The sequence below is a fragment of the Diaphorina citri genome, unplaced genomic scaffold (assembly GCF_000475195.1).
Source record: "Diaphorina citri unplaced genomic scaffold, Diaci psyllid genome assembly version 1.1 scaffold555, whole genome shotgun sequence".
Classification (NCBI taxonomy): domain Eukaryota; kingdom Metazoa; phylum Arthropoda; class Insecta; order Hemiptera; family Psyllidae; genus Diaphorina; species Diaphorina citri.
Window position 1 is genome coordinate 245564 of NW_007377989.1, and position 17325 is coordinate 262888.

The 17325-nt window shown below is 38.9% G+C and overlaps 2 protein-coding genes across 2 annotated transcripts; both read right to left on the minus strand.

Moving 5' to 3' along the window:
* Positions 1-881: 881 nt before the first annotated feature.
* LOC103510069 (longitudinals lacking protein, isoforms H/M/V) lies at positions 882-2779 on the minus strand. Its single transcript, XM_008474705.3, has 4 exons — positions 2560-2779; positions 2010-2382; positions 1338-1817; positions 882-1024 (listed from the first exon to the last, which is right to left on the minus strand). Exons 2-4 carry the CDS (start codon positions 2380-2382, stop codon positions 906-908), a joined length of 972 nt encoding a protein of 323 aa, XP_008472927.1. The 5' UTR covers positions 2560-2779; the 3' UTR covers positions 882-905.
* Positions 2780-8977: 6198 nt separating this feature from the next.
* Positions 8978-16209, minus strand: LOC108252498 (vicilin-like seed storage protein At2g18540). Its single transcript, XM_026824233.1, is given in 6 exon segments — positions 8978-9120; positions 9811-9882; positions 13359-13421; positions 14302-14476; positions 14574-14767; positions 16200-16209. Coding segments are annotated over 6 exon segments (657 nt in total).
* Between the last annotated feature and the right edge of the window lie 1116 nt (positions 16210-17325).

The following is a 17325-nucleotide window of genomic DNA, read 5'->3' on the forward strand; positions in this document are numbered from 1 at the left end:
ATTAGCAGAAGCCAACACCAATGAATGAAAAGGAGGTGGGGAGAGAAAACCCACTCATCCCAATGAAGGTAACAGATGAAGACAGATCCCCAAAGATTAAAACAATGGCCCACTGTTCAAAGTAGAACCAGCTGCAATGAATAGGAGCCAAAGAAAATCTTTGCAATCAAGTCTACTCTGTCAAACCGAACACCAGGATGGAGGTACAGAAATTTACAGGAGACCAAAAAAACCACTTGGGGACTAAAAAAAAAAAAAAACTCCATCATGGACCAGCATCGATAATGCACTACACACCACCTAATGAGTAGGTGAAATGCTTGAACAGTAATTAGTCTGGACACATGTGACAATGGTGAAAACTATGCTTCAAGATTAACCCTTTGGGAAAATACCAAATTTCTTTTGGATGAAAGTCATGGAATATCAAGTAAAAATGACATTCACCCCCATTGAACTGGATCAGAAAGCTTACCTTGTGAGTTCTGAGCACCTGTATCTTGTCCTGAGAAGTTGTCCGTTGATTGGTCACCTACCATTTGTTGCCAAGAGCCAAAGTTTCCTGAAACACAAAACAGCAAATTATAAAACTTGAAAATTTTCAAAGTTAACAAGTTGCTGAATGTCAATTCTAGAGTTGACAAGTAAGTTCATCATTTAAATCTTAGTTCCAATTTTCTCCATAAACCCTACTTAGGGACTAAAAAAAAAAAAAAAAAAAACTCCATGGACAAATGGACCAGCATCGATAATGCACTACACACCACCTAATGAGTAGGTGAAATGCTCTAACAGTATCTGGACACATGTGACAATGGAGAAAACTATGCTTCAAGATTAACCCTTTGGGAAAATACCAAATTTCTTTTGGATGAAAGTCATGGAATATCAAATAACAATGACTTTCACCCCCATTGAACTGGATCAGAAAGCTTACCTTGTGAGTTCTGAGCACCTGTATCTTGTCCTGAGAAGTTGTCCGTTGATTGGTCACCTACCATTTGTTGCCAAGAGCCAAAGTTTCCTGAAACACAAAACAGCAAATTATAAAACTTGAAAAATTTCAAAGTCAACAAATTGCTGATTGTCAGTCAATTCTAGAGTTGACAAGTTAGTACATTTAAATTTTAGTTTTCTCCATGGTCACTCAATTAATACCTAGTGTGATTAACTCACCTTGAGAGTTGTCCAATTGTGAAGTTCCGGCCTGAGAGTAGTCTTCATCATCATCATCCAGTGTGATATCCTCTACAGAATTGTCATTGTCATCATATTCAGTCTTTGGTTCCAGCATCAATTCATGGTCACTCAATTAATACCTAGTGTGATTAACTCACCTTGAGAGTTGTCCAATTGTGAAGTTCCGGCCTGAGAGTAGTCTTCATCATCGTCATCCAGTGTGATATCCTCTACAGAATTGTCATTGTCATCATATTCAGTCTTTGGTTCCAGCATCAGTTCCGAGTTGGTTTCCACCTTGGCCACAGCTTTGTCTGAGGCAGTATCACTGGAAGGCGCAGATGGTGTTGAGGTAAGGGCAGGAGTAGGAACATCACAGTTGGCTTGGTCATAATGACCATCTGAAGCATTGGAAGCATCATCAGAGAGAGAAGGGCGGCCTTGCAGACCCAGAGGTGCTTGCCGTCTCCTCTTCCTGGGTGTAGGTGACTGAGCATCACTCCTCCCAATGACTCGCTTGGGTGAATCTTCATCAGGACCTGTACTACGGATGGCTACAGCATTGGAGAATGGTTTTATGTCCGCAGCCAATCGATTCCCGGTACTTTCTATATCTACTAACACGATGAACGCATCTTCTACACAAGGTATGATGAACTGTAGAGTCCAAATGTAGTTAGGTACCTTTATCATCTTGGTCTATGTTATAGAAATAGTTATCAACTTATCACTCCTCTACGTACAATTGCAACGGTCGTATCTACAATTGTATCGTCGTAAAATTCGTTGAGATATGTTTAATTACAAGTTAATACAAGTAAGAATTTAGCTCGAGTATAAAAATTCAGACTCGGACAAGCCTTTAATTTGCAAACTCTCAGCAGCCTTGAGGAAATGGTTGAGCTGATCTTGGGCAATATTAACTTCACCTTTGTACATGTAATCTATCATGCTCTTCAGCTCTGTGAACTTGATGTCCTTGAAGATGAGGATAGGGTGCTTGTCATTATGCTGACTAAGAAGAATCTCCAGGTAGGGAGAACAGGCACAGAGCACCACTTTGTGGGCTTTCAGGTATTGACCTTCTGCCGCAAGTGTGCAGTCGACTAGGGTTTCATTTTCTAACAGGTAATCAAATACCGAGATGATGGTTGCCTGGTGGTTGTTCCACCGTAGGCAAAATTCTTGGGATCCGTCGGCCATCTGAAACAAGATTCACACATATTAGATTTCAATTGAAAATATAATTTAAAGCGCCGAATCGGTTAAATTTCAAGATCAAGTAGGCCGTTTCGCATTTCCCCGAATAACCATTGAATTACTAAACTAGAAACAAATGGAAGAACCAGAATTACCAGAATGATAAATTTGACGACTCACCTTATCTATTTCTCGTACAGGTCATTGTAAAAAATAAAATAAAAAAGAAATAAGGTTTTAAAAATTCAATTCAAAACAAAAAAAAAAAACACTTGATACTTCTTGAGGAAATGACCTTAAAAATAAATTCAAACGTTTGCACGACGAAGAAATGTACGAAATGTAGAGCAGCACGTACGTTCAGCACTGAGTTTGTGGAGTGAATGACGAGAAAATTAATTCAACGCCGGAGGTTCCGGAGATTTAAGAACAGGGCAGAATGAGACTTTTCAAAGGAGAAAACGGAATCGTCGAGTAAAATTCTGCGCAGTGGGATGCGCACTCGTCATTTCCCCTCCTCCTTATTTGCTCATCCAAGTTTACTTGTTGTTCGAGAAATGTTTGTACATTTTTCCTCGAAATTTTTTGAATTGAATAAAACAAAAATGGCGCCACTAGTGTAAATTTGCATGTTAAATACTTGTAAATCGGTCGTTTTCCTCGTTATTTGAACATTTTATCAACTCTGACTTGTTTGACTGGCATTTCTCCTCAAGTAAAACTTTATTGTAAACAATTTCAACCCGGGTTTGGCTAGATTTCATGAAGAAACGGAGTTTGACTGGCATTTCTCCTCAAGTAAAACTTTATTGTAAACAATTTCAACCCGGGTTTGGCTAGATTTCATGAAGAAACGGAAAAAATCAATACTAAAATGGCCACATTCATAAGGGTGTTTTTGAAATAAAAGATATTTTTCGGGAAAATGAAGGACAAAATCATTATTTGAGTGCACTGATTAGTCAACTTAGTCTATTATTAGGGTGTTTTTGAAATAAAAGATATTTTTCGGGAAAATGAAGGACAAAATCATTATTTGAGTGCACTGATTAGTCAACTTAGTCTATTAGGTATTAAAAAAAATATGGACTTAAAAACGGCTAGTTATGAAAATAAAACCGGGAATTCTACCAAATTCACTACGCAATAACCACCTCCCCATCCATCAATGCAATTAACCCCTTGGGGTGCCTAGTTGGTGTTTTTAACACCATGATAAATGCTAATTCTTCTGTGCTTTTAAGTGTGGCTGTGGTCTGTGGATAATTGGTTTATTTTGAATTTTATCTAAATCCCTGATTTTTGGAACCATCAATGGCCAATTTTAAGTGTGGCTGTGGTCTGTGGATAATTGGTTTATTTTGAATTTTATCTAAATCCCTGATTTTTGGAACCATCAATGGCCAATGGCTTATAAGGTTAGGTTAAATACAAAAAGGAGCTTTTCTTTTCCACGGATGTGACTTCTGCATCATTACCCCTCTCTCTTGTTATCTATAGGAGTGCCTATACAGTTAGAATTAGAATGTGACAGTAATTGACAGTTCCGAGTTCCTACTGAACTAGTATAACATCAGCAAGTCAGCAACTGTATCAGATGAATCAAGGTTGAGGTTATTGGCCTGGAGCGATTTCTAAAACCTGAACCTGATTAACAGATAACTACTTGGTCGTTGCGTCTTGCTTGAACTTTACGAATAGGAGGAGTGTTTTTTATTATATTGCTCTTGGTATTTGTTGTCTTTTCCTTATGTTTGGTTCTATACATTCGGGACCATGGGTTGACGAATTCTTGCAGATTTTGAAAACATATTCCAAACTTGGGATTTTAATAATACATTAGTCGATTACAATAGAGAGTCGATTGGTCAGTAGAGTCTTGATTCTCTCTTTCATGTATGTAGTTTCTTGAAGCTTAGCACACCAAAAGTCCCACTTTGGTCCCTACAACTAAGCCTTTGGGTGGGCTTTTTGTGTATCAGAAATATCAGAATACAAAAGGGTGATTCATCTTCCCATAAATTTTGTTCTAGTGATCCAACTTTTGTCGGTTTGCGGTACCTAGCTGTTGTTGATTTTTTCTGGTCATTTTGTATTTGAAGGAAAGTATTTTTCTTCTCATTTCCTATTTAAATATGTACCAATAAAATGTATTAATAATTTGAGGACCTCATGACAAACAAACAGAAGGAAACGTATAAATAATAATTTTTACTTTCCATCACAATAACAATCGAGATCTTGTTCACTATTGTTAGTGCACTTTCTATTCATTGTTACCTGGTCGCATTCTTGATTATTGTTCTGGACCAGAAATGTTATTGTAATATTGTTTATCAGAGGAACTTTCTCTGTTTTTTATTGTCTGTTGTGGTATCTGCCAGATACCTACGAGTCCTATCTGGTATGCCAACATTTCCGCTTTATCTCTCTATCTCGCATAGAACGATCCCATTATCTTTTGTAAAGACAACAACAAATACATACAATAATGCTGTAAGATTGTTAAGGTTGTGTGATATCTCTATTATCCTCTCCAAGTAAGTTCTGGGTTTTAACTAGACAATTTTGTAGTTAGTCCTGATCCAATCTCGAAGGGTTTGTTCGATTTTGAATGAAATTCGGTAAACCTATTTGAAAATTTGCCTGTTGAAATCCCAGCCCATAACGCTTGAACCTGGGCTTGGAAATTAATTGTTTTGCCATAATTTCCATGAACAGTTTTTCTCCTGATGGGATAATGTTCGTTCTCGGAACGGCTGGCTTTCTCCTATCCTGTCTTCCTTCTCTCTTCGATTTCGGGACGATAAGACTAAAACAGTTATAGTTCCCTCTGTCAAACCTCTTCATAAAAAAAGCGGAAGTGCTGAAGCTTGAAGCTGAACTTTAGTAAACTTTCTGCTTGCTGTTTTCAGCATTATCGATCCAACGCTCTACACCCTTCCCACTTTTTCTTCTCCAGTCATCTCCTTTTTTTCATTCTCTCTTATCCCCTCTCCTAGTTTTCTCCTCTTTGGAGAACTTCCCCTGTTTTTCTCTCCTCGTCGAGGAGGTCCTCGTATTCGAAAAGGTTTCCCCTATTTTTCTCTCTTCCAGGGCTTTTGTTCCTGGCTTTTCTCTCTCGTTTCTCTCCCCTATTTCTCTGCTTTTCTCCATTTCCTCCCTCTATCTTTCGCTCATGCTCTGTGATATTTCTGCCCCCTCTCTTATGGGATCTTATTCTTCCTCTTCTTCCATCTTATCCAGATCCAGATTAGAGAACGGATCAAGTGGTGGATTTCAAAAGTGCTAGAGAGGAAAAGCAAAATAAGGCCAGCCACTCAGGCTGAAACCGTCTTAACGTGTGTGGCGGTAGAAGCTTGAGACCGTCTGACAGACCTGGGTCTCGAGCTTTTTCTGCCACACACGTTTCGAAATATCTTGGGATATAGCTCAATCCTGGATCGGCGCAATTCTCAAACCTCGATGGGTACATAACCACGACCTCAGATCCACAAACCGTCTGAAATACCTACGTCTCGAGATTTTTCCGCCACACACGTTCCAACTGTCTGACGGACCTAGAAGACCGCGGTCTGTCAGATGGTGTGAACGTGAGAGGTGGGCATTGTAGATTTGTATAAACTTAACCCACCTGCCTCGGTGGTGTAGTGGTCAAGAAACTCGCCTGGTAAACAGAAGGGCGTGGGTTCAATCCCAGCCGAGGTATGGAATTTTATTCTCAATATAATTTGAGAATCTGACCACAATAATAGTGCTAGCCTACTGCTGGAGTAAAGGGACTTTTCAGTCCTATACGAGCAGTCTATAATATTACTTTTGGGGCTGTTTGAGTGGCAGGCATGAAAGAGAGGATTCTCAGTCGACGATTTGGTCAAAGTAGAAATTTCACTAGAAACATTTGAAACAATCTGCAGCTAAAGCCGAAGTTAGGCCAGCCTAATTGGTAGTGCGTCTGCCTTGTAAGCGCTAGGCCGCGGGTTCGATTCCCGCCCGGGGCGGATTTTATCCTGATGGTATACTGTTCGTTCTCGGAACGGCTGGCTTTCTCCTATCCTGTCTTCCTTCTCTCTTCGATTTCGGGACGATAAGACCAAAACAGTTATAGTTCCCTCTGTCAAACCTCTTCAAAATGGATTTCTTGGTTTCTTCTTTGTGGATTATTTTCCTTTCCTTTGAATCTTTAGTGTGAGTATTTCCTTTCTTCTTGTACCAATGCATTTTCCGATCCTCCTCGCATTTCTTCCTATGGAAAGAACGACTGATAAAAAAAGGGCTAATAACCTTGACGAAGAAGGGAAGAAGATCGTTGGAAAAGTAGGACAAATTTCCCCATTCCAACTTCTTGAATCAGAATTTTCTTGGTTTTTATCAGCCCTTTTATTACCATCAGTCAGAATTTACACATCACACGAGACTGTACTTACGTACTGACAGCTTGATAGTGATCAAAATGATCGAATGTTTGACATTGGTTCTGAATTCACTAGACAAGAGAACTAGTTTTTTTGAGAAAAAATTGAATATCGGAAAGCATGTCTGAGGTCTGAGCTGGATCTCCAAGAATTCAAGTAAGTGTTTCTTGGTCAGCAACTCGTTAGCTCGTTACTGGCTCAAAAACTTTATAGCCTAGAAAAAGGCCCCTCCATAGGCATAAGCAATCCCGAAATCCGAAATCCGACTCAAGTAAGTGTTTCTTGGTCAGCAACTCGTTAGCTCGTTACTGGCTCAAAAACTTTATAGCCTAGAAAAAGGCCCCTCCATAGGCATGAGCAATCCCGAAATCCGATAGTCCTTGGCGTGATGGGTTACTGTCAAATTTCATCAAAAACAATGTCGGATTTGTAATTCCGTGATCTGGGGTTTGAGTCCTAGCAGCGACATTAAAAATAACAGCGTTACTTTAAGGCAGACATCTGTAAAAGCATTGTGAAAACCAAACCTTTCCAAGTTTACTCTTTGAATCATTGTAACAGCTTTGTCAAAATCAACAGCGTTACTTTAAGGCAGACATCTGTAAAAGCATTGTGAAAACCAAACCTTTCCAAGTTTACTCTTTGAATCATTGTAACAGCTTTGTTAAAATCAAGCCTTCGGTGTAAATCAAAGTATAGGGATGTAAGTACCTAAAGTAAAGTCTTCTCTGTCTTGAGCATCAAACCCTCAAACTCACAGTTGTGAAACGAAGTGTCTACCGACTCTTGTGTAGTATTTGTTTCATTATTATCACAACAGACTCGCCCCCTTTATCAGTAAATTGAAACGAAGTGTCTACCGACTCTTGTGTAGTATTTGTTTCATTATTATCACAACAGACTCGCCCCCTTTATCAGTAAATGAGTGAAACGAAGTGTCTACCGACTCTTGTGTAGTATTTGTTTCATTATTATCACAACAGACTCGCCCCCTTTATCAGTAAATGAGAATTGATGATTCTCATGCACAACATTCATGCACTTTTTGGGTACTTTTACATCGGAATAGGACTCTACCTCGAAAAAAATTGTCATTTGGTTGTGCCCCATTGTAGGCCGGGAGGCACAACATTCATTTTGATAACTGTGTGGCCTGTGATAGAAAGTAAAAACATTCTAACATGAGCTATGAACAGTAGTTTTATAGCATCTATATCTGTTATTGACTTTGAATATCTGATTATCATTCCTAATCTTTTATATGCTTCTGCTCTAGACTTTTGTGTATGGCATTACTAAAAATGAAACTGCATAGTAGGTTAGTAGGTACTACACTACCTACGTTATAGTTCATTGAACTTTCTCCGAAAAAACGCGACCCCATAACACTGGTCACTGCTCGTTTGTGCCAGTTCCCTTGATAGCAATATTCCACGGACGTGACTTCTGCACAAGTACCCTAAAATTAAGTAATTTCAAGTACAGTTGTATGTATTCGGGTTGTATGATGATTAGTACCCTTGTACTATTTTATACTAGGTACTACATAGTACCTGGTCACTGCTCGTTTGTGCCAGTTCCCTTGATAGCAATATTCCACGGACGTGACTTCTGCACAAGTACCCTAAAATTAAGTAATTTTAAGTACAGTTGTATGTATTCGGGTTGTATGATGATTAGTACCCTTGTACTATTTTATACTAGGTACTACATAGTACTATTAGTGGGTACCTATTATTAGCTAGGTACCTATTAGACCAGCCACGTACTATGTATCAGGTATATCTGACACCTGATGAGCACACACTGTCAGGTGTACCTGATAGGTACGGTTGAAAAGGTCCGTCTGTCAGGTCTACCTGATATCTGATGAGCACACACACTGTCAGGTAGACCTGACAGGTACGGCTGAAAAGGTCCGTCTGTCAGGTCTACCTGATAGTGAGTGGCTGGCCTTAGGAGCTACATAGCAATAAAACTTCAAACACCTACCCAGCTATAACGTATTGGTCCTTCAGTATAACTATGAACCTATAGGAGTGCCTATACAGTTAGAATTAGAATGTGACAGTAATTGACAGTTCCGAGTTCCTACTGAACTAGTATAACATCGTTTCTCCTTTTTCCGTCTTTCTGTTATTTGTCTTCTCCTTTCCCGCTCTTATTCTCTTCCCAGTTGTTTTCTACTTTCTTTCTCTATTCCCTCTCACATCTTTATTCTTGTCTTTTCCTTTATTCTCTCTTCTTTTCTTAGTCTTTTTCTATTTCCTTTTCCTCTCTTTTCGTTATTCTTTCAATTTTCTCATTCCATCCACCACTTCTCTCCCTGCCAGCTCTTTTTCCTTATCTTTATTTCTCAGTCCCTTATTTCTTCTTTCTCTACGTTCTCTTTGTTTTGCCATCTCTTTGTTCTTTCTCTTCCACGCTATAAATTTTCTCTTCCTTTTAAGAGAAGAAGAGAGCTTTTTTTCTCTTCTCCACCCCTTTTGTCTCTTTCCTTTTTGTTATTTCCTTTTTCCATCAAAGTTTCATCTTCCAACTTCCATATCCTTTTTCTTCTTCCCCTCTCTTTATGTTCCCTTCTTCGTCGTCATTTTCTTCTCCTCCTCCTCCTTCTCTTCCTTCATTTTCATTCCATAATGAAGTAGGTAGGAAGAGAGCAGTAAGGGAGAGCAGGGGGGTAAGTTTGTATTTTCCTTTAATATTCTCTTAATCACCCTCTCTTCTCCATCCCCACTTTATCTCTTACTTTTCTACCCTCTTTTTTACTTTTTTTTTCATATTTCACAATGATTCATCTTCCCCCTTTCTCATACGTTTTTTTCCTCCCCTTTGGATTTTCTCTACGAAATTGTCGTTCTCTTTGTTTTGCCATCTCTTTGTTCTTTCTCTTCCACGCTATAAATTTTCTCTTCCTTTTAAGAGAAGAAGAGAGCTTTTTTTTCTCTTCTCCACCCCTTTTGTTATTTCCTTTTTCCATCAAAGTTTTATCTTCCAACTTCCATATCCTTTTTGCTTTTCCCCCTCTCTTTATCTTCCCTTCTTCATAGTCGTTTTCTTCTCCTCCTCCTCCTTCTTCTTCTCTTCTCTTCCTTCATTTTCATTCCATAATGAAGTAGGTTGGAAGAGAGCAGTAAGGGAGAGCAGGGGGTAACTCGTATTTTCCTTTAATATTTCTCTTAATCACCCTCTCTTCTCCGTCCCCACTTTATCTCTTACTTTTCTACCCTCTTTTTTTACTTTTTTTTTCATACCTATTTCACAATGATTCATCTTCCCCCTTTCTCATACGTTTTTTTCCTCCCCTTTGTATTTTCTCTACGAAATTGTAGGGAAAAATACAAAAGGGGGACTATTCTTGAGGGAAGGGAGAGATGATTCATTGGGAAATATGAAAATAATAACGAAGAGAGGGAGAGTAAGAGGAGAGTAATACGAGCCTTTAAGAGGTAGAGATTCGAACCAAGGACTGCCTGGGTGGTGTAGTGGTAGTGGTCAAGACGCTCGCCTGGTTAGAAAGAAGACCGTGGGTTCGTTCCCAGGCGATCGTAATGTGTGGAATTCTTTCCCCATTTGATCATTTCAAATCATTTGACCACAACAAAAGTCGTAGCCTTACTGCTAGTCTAAAGGGATTTATCGGCAGGAACGGATTTTTTTTATTCCTACTAACTTTATTGGTTACATTATTCTCAGATCACCCTCCATTTTTGCGTGACGCTGATTTCTATTTCTCCTACAGTCGACAGTCCTCGATGAATATTTGCATTGAAATGTGTGATGATTTGATGAACGAGATAAATAATAAATAATTGATGTACTTATACGAGTATTTTGCGATTTATTTTTGCGATAACCTACCTTTATGACTTTTAGATTGAGTTAGGTACTTGAGGTTTGAGGGGAAACAATTCAAGTTTTAGTTATTTCTCAATCTTCGTTTTCTTCTTCTTGTTGTTTACATTCATATTATTATCTCTTTCTTGGATTACATCTTGCGCGCTGATTTCTTCGCTATCACGCTATCGCTATTCCTTTTGATTTGTGGTGAAGATGTTGCACTGAGAGGTTGGTCGTTGCGTCTTGCTTGAACTTTACGAATAGGAGGAGTGTTTTTTATTATATTGCTCTTGGTATTTGTTGTCTTTTCCTTATGTTTATGTTGGGTTCTATACATTCGGGACCATGGGTTGATGAATTCTTGCAGATTTTGAAAACATATTCCAAACTTGTTTGGGATTTTAATAATGTATTAGTCGATTACAATAGAGAGTCGATTGGTCAGTAGAGTCTTGATTCTCTCTTTCATGCTGACTTCTGCACAAGTACCCTAAAATTAAGTAATTTCAAGTACAGTTGTATGTATTCGGGTTGTATGATGATTAGTACCCTTGTACTATTTTATACTAGGTACTACATAGTACTGGGTACCTATTATTAGCTAGGTACCTATTAGACCAGCCACGTACTATGTATCAGGTATATCTGACACCTGATGAGCACACACTGTCAGGTGTACCTGATAGGTACGGTTGAAAAGGTCCGTCTGTCAGGTCTACCTGATATCTGATGAGCACACACACTGTCAGGTAGACCTGACAGGTACGGCTGAAAAGGTCCGTCTGTCAGGTCTACCTGATATCTGATGAGCACACACACTGTCAGGTAGACCTGACAGGTACGGCTGAAAAGGTCCGTCTGTCAGGTCTACCTGATATCTGATGAGCACACACACTGTCAGGTAGACCTGACAGGTACGGCTGAAAAGGTCCGTCTGTCAGGTCTACCTGATAGTGAGTGGCTGGCCTTAGGAGCTACATAGCAATAAAACTTCAAACACCTACCCAGCTATAACGTATTGGTCCTTCAGTATAACTATGAATCTATAGGAGTGCCTATACAGTTAGAATTAGAATGTGACAGTAATTGACAGTTCCGAGTTCCTACTGAACTAGTATAACATCAGCAACTGTATCAGATGAATCAAGGTTGAGGTTATTGGCCTGGAGCGATTTCTAAAACCTGAACCTGATTAACAGATAACTACTTAACAAGTACTTAAGTAGGTAGGTAAAGTACCCAACCACTTGAGTTGTTCGGAATGATGTCAAACTGTCAGGTCTCTCGCTGGTATGCCAACATTTCCGCTTTATCTCTCTATCTCGCATAGAACGATCCCATTATCTTTTGTAAAGACAACAACAAATACATACAACAATGCTGTAAGCTGTAAGATTGTTAAGGTTGTGTGATATCTCTATTATCCTCTCCAAGTAAGTTCTGGGTTTTAACTTGACAATTTTGTAGTTTGTCCTGATCCAATCTCGAAGGGTTTGTTCGATTTTGAATGAAATTCGGCAAACCTATTTGAAAATTTGCCTGTTGAAATCCCAGCCCATAAGGCTTGATCCTGGGCTTGGAAATTAATTGTTTTGCCATAATTTCCATGAACAGTTTTTTTCGATTTTGATGAAATTTGGCAAACTTATTTACTTAACTCACAGAGAAATTTTGCCAATTGAAATTTGGACGAAATTGTCTCATTGGGGATTCATTTTAAACAAATTGTTTGTTTTACCCGAACGGGTTTTCCGATTTTGCTGAAATTTCGCCTCGTGCTTGTTTCCTTTGTTTTTCCTTCTTTGTGACAGTGGTTATTCTTACTTATGGTGACTCACCACAGGAAATATTCTCCCTGTAAGAGCGTAGGACGAAGAGAGGGGCGAGATAGACAGATAAATAAATGATAGAATAATAAGAGAAATCCATATTTATGTACTTATACTTATTTAATACATCACAAGTAAATAGAATATAATATATAAGAAATAAATTCAATATATTATGTATTGCAAAGGATATAAGAAAATTATTGCAAGAGGGGGGAATGTTGACAGCATAGGGAGAGGAAGGAGTAGGGGGGGAAGAGATATATGGGATAGACAGACTTAGAGCAGAAAAGAAGGGGTGAGGGGTGTGTGATTCAACAGAGAGTATTGTGTGTGTGTGTGTGTGTGTGTGTGTGTGTGAGAGAGAGAGAGAGAGAGAGAAAAGAGGAGGTTTCTGGGAGTGAGTGAGAGAGAGAGAGAGAGAGAGAGCGAGCGAGCAGGAAAGGGGGTTATAGTTAATGTAGTTTAGAAGCGAAGAGATAGAGATATGTAAAAGCTAAAAGAATAAATAATAATAATATTCATACACCTATTACAAGCTGAACTTTAGTAAACTTTCTGCTTGCTGTTTTCAGCATTATCGATCCAACGCTCTACACCCTTCCCACTTTTTCTTCTCCAGTCCTCTCCTTTTTTTTCATTCTCTCTTATCCCCTCTCCTAGTTTTCTCCTCTTTGGAGAACTAACTTCCCCTGTTTTTCTCTCCTCGTCGAGGAGGTCCTCGTATTCGAAAAGGTTTCCCCTATTTTTCTCTCTTCCAGGGCTTTTGTTCCTGGCTTTTCTCTCTCGTTTCTCTCCCCTATTTCTCTGCTTTTCTCCATTTCCTCCCTCTATCTTTCGCTCATGCTCTGTGATATTTCTGCCCCCTCTCTTATGGGATCTTATTCTTCCTCCTCTTCTTCTTCTTCTTCTTCTTCTTCTTCTTCTTCTTCTTCTTCTTCTTCTTCTTCTTCTTCTTCTTCTTTATTCTTCTACGTCTGTTTCTACGGGCTCCTTTCGCTTCTCAAGTCCGCCTTCAATGATAAGGATTTCATCAAATTACCATTGACATCTAATAAACTATACCTACCAAATTACCAATTAAATGCTTTGAACCCGAAATCCAAAGAGGTTAAGTAGTGGACAATGGCGGAAAAATCGGCTCCGTTTCCGAAATTTTCCCGAAAGGAAAATACACCTCAATTCTCACATTTTTACTATTACTCCAGTTATAGCGAAGCTATATTTTAGTAATGAGAAAGTACTATTGCAATCGGTCCAAATTTTTCCCTTTTTTTTTCTTTTTAAATTCAGAATTCATTGAAAGGGAACCCCTCCTCTCTTTCCTCCTCCCCCTTCCACCTCCTCCTCGTCCCCTTACTTTTATGATTCTCCCCCTCAGTCTGCTTTGTACTTTCTTAAACTGAACGGGACGCCGGGACACCCCCTGAAATTCGGGACTGTCCCGGCCAATTCGGGACGTTTGGCAAGCCTACCTATTACCTACTATGAGAGATAAGAGGAAGTGAGAGAGAGAAAACAGGAAGTTTCTGGGAGTGTGTGTGTGAGAGAGAGAGAGAGAGAAAGAAAGAAGAGAGGAAGTTGTTAAGGAGTAAGAGAGATAGATAGGTTTGAGGGGGAATCGGGGAATTCGAGTGCCCTCTTTAGTGAAGTCTGTGAAGTTTAGAGAGAGTTAAGGGTCCGATTCCAGGCAAGGAGAGTTTCAGGCTGAAGCTTTGTCTGTTCCCTAAATTGCCCTGAAAGACCTATGTGCTCTCTCTCTCTCTCTCTCTCTCTCTCTCTTTTCCTTTATCTTTGCCATTTCTTTGTTACTTCTATGCTTTGTCATCCGGTTCTTTCTCTCTTCTTCTTCTTCTTCTCCTCCTTCTTCTCCTTCTCCTCCTTCTCCTCCTTCGTCTTCTTCTTCTTCTCTTTAGTCTTCTTTTTCCTTTTTCCCCTTCATTTCTTTATTGTTCTGTTCTTCCTATTTTCCATTTTTTCCTGCTTTTCCTTCTTCCTTTTTTTCTCCTTTTACTTGAGAATAATAGTGTTTCTCCTCCTCCCCTTTTTTTTCATTTTTTATTGTTATCTTCTTTTTATTATCTTTAGTGTCATTTCGTGTCCTTTGTACGCTTGAAAGCTTCCTTCTTTTTTATTCATTTTCTTATCTCTTTCCACATTCTCTCTCTTTTTTTTTACTTTTTTTTTGCTTCCCTAGTCTTTTTCTCATTTCTCGATTTCTCCTTTTTTCTCTTTCGCCTTCTTCCTTTCCCTTTCGTTTCTCCTTTTTCCGTCTTTCTGTTATTTGTCTTCTCCTTTCCCGCTCTTATTCTCTTCCCAGTTGTTTTCTACTTTCTTTCTCTGTTCCCTCTCACATCTTTGTTCCTGTCTTTTCCTTTATTCTCTCTTCTTTTCTTGGTCTTTTTGTATTTTCTTTTCCTCTCTTTTCGTTATTCTTTCAATTTTCTCATTCCATCCACCACTTCTCTCCCTGCCAGCTCTTTTTCCTTATCTTTATTTCTCAGTCTCTTATTTCTTCTTTCTCTACGTTCTCTTTGTTTTGCCATCTCTTTGTTCTTTCTCTTCCACGCTATAAATTTTCTCTTCCTTTTAAGAGAAGAAGAGAGCTTTTTTTTCTCTTCTCCACCCCTTTTGTTATTTCCTTTTTCCATCAAAGTTTTATCTTCCAACTTCCATATCCTTTTTGCTTTTCCCCCTCTCTTTATCTTCCCTTCTTCATAGTCGTTTTCTTCTCCTCCTCCTCCTTCTTCTTCTCTTCTCTTCCTTCATTTTCATTCCATAATGAAGTAGGTTGGAAGAGAGCAGTAAGGGAGAGCAGGGGGTAACTCGTATTTTCCTTTAATATTTCTCTTAATCACCCTCTCTTCTCCGTCCCCACTTTATCTCTTACTTTTCTACCCTCTTTTTTTACTTTTTTTTTCATACCTATTTCACAATGATTCATCTTCCCCCTTTCTCATACGTTTTTTTCCTCCCCTTTGTATTTTCTCTACGAAATTGTAGGGAAAAATACAAAAGGGGGACTATTCTTGAGGGAAGGGAGAGATGATTCATTGGGAAATATGAAAATAATAACGAAGAGAGGGAGAGTAAGAGGAGAGTAATACGAGCCTTTAAGAGGTAGAGATTCGAACCAAGGACTGCCTGGGTGGTGTAGTGGTAGTGGTCAAGACGCTCGCCTGGTTAGAAAGAAGACCGTGGGTTCGTTCCCAGGCGATCGTAATGTGTGGAATTCTTTCCCCATTTGATCATTTCAAATCATTTGACCACAGCAAAAGTCGTAGCCTTACTGCTAGTCAAAGGGATTTATCGGCAGGAACGTCCTTATCATAAAAGTGTTAAAGCGCCTAAAAAAAAAAAAAAAAAAAAAAAAAAAAAAAAAAAAAAAAAAAAAAATGAGAGAGGGGAAAGGGAGAATACGTATATAGTGACTGTGAAATATAGAGGTTCTCTGTTCAGAAGAAGAGATAAAGAAAGACATTCTCTCTCTCACTCACTCTCACTGTGTTATTCCAATGTAAAGAGAAAGGAAGAGAGAGAGAGAGAACATAATAAGAAGAAAGTATAAAGTAACGGGCAAAATAGAATTTATACTGGATGGTCGTGGTGGTGCGATATCTGAGAGTCCGGGATTCGAATCCCGGTGGGGAAAGAAAAAAAGATTAGGTACATACTTTAAAGTAATGCTTCAAATAATAAACATGAAGACTAGACTAGAGGACGCATTTTTACTTACTTGCTAACATGTTTTACTTTTACTTGCTAACATGAAATTCGTTAATTGGTTTTTGGGCGCATTGGGCCTTCCAGAGCTCCTTGGCTGCCTCTTGATGTCTGATCTCTGAGGTTCCTTGAAATAGAGTACAAAAAACACTTCGATCTAAAATTTCAAATGGTAGGTAGATTGTACTAGTGGATTTGTGTGCCCATACTGCCACACTGTATGGAATTACAGATAGCTCAAATATGTATATTCAGGTTATTCATCCTATTTGTGTTTGAGATATTTCTTGATAACAAGGAAAAGTAGAACAGTATCACAAGCTGACTTACACTTACCTACCGTATATTATAGTTGACTTACACTTACCACCACTACACTTACCACACACACTACCACCAGCGACATCTTGTACCTGCATAACGTAATATAAGGTACATACGTATGTAATTATGTACCTACATTATACTATTTCGACCAAAATCTCTTTACAAACTGTCTAATCTTGACTGTTACCCACCGCAAATAATCGCGACTACCGCGCCGCGCATCGTGTTAACAGGGCCTATCGTGCACCGTATTAAAAGAGCCTAACGTGCATCGTATCAAAAGGGCCTATCAGATCATGCGCCATCACAACAACGCAGATCGCGTTCAGTCTTTATCAACCGCCATGAGAGACACCTGTTCTGAAAGTTATCGTGAGTTGTTCTATCATTTTATTTAAACTTCCATCTTATCTAAACTCAGTTTTGTGGTAAATTTGTGTCCTGAAAGCTACCCCACAGGCTCCAACAACAGTTGTAGATGTATGTACATAATATTATGATATGGATATCTACATAGGTAGGTAGGTACATAATAGGTATCCCGAAGAATCTCCTCTTTTGAATAATGTTCGGAATCACGATTGTGTCTATTGATCTGTCTGTACACTGTACACCCAGTTTTGTTTCTAGTTCTAACTTCAAGAGCTAACTCGATCGCTAATAAATTACCAAAATTATTGGGTAACGCCATCGCCACTCGATAATGTATTCCATTCTAGTCCAAAACCATTCTCTAGTACCCATGGCAACTAAAAAACGCAATAATATCGGAATAATTTCACATAAATGGCGACCTTGGTCTTGCAAGAAGT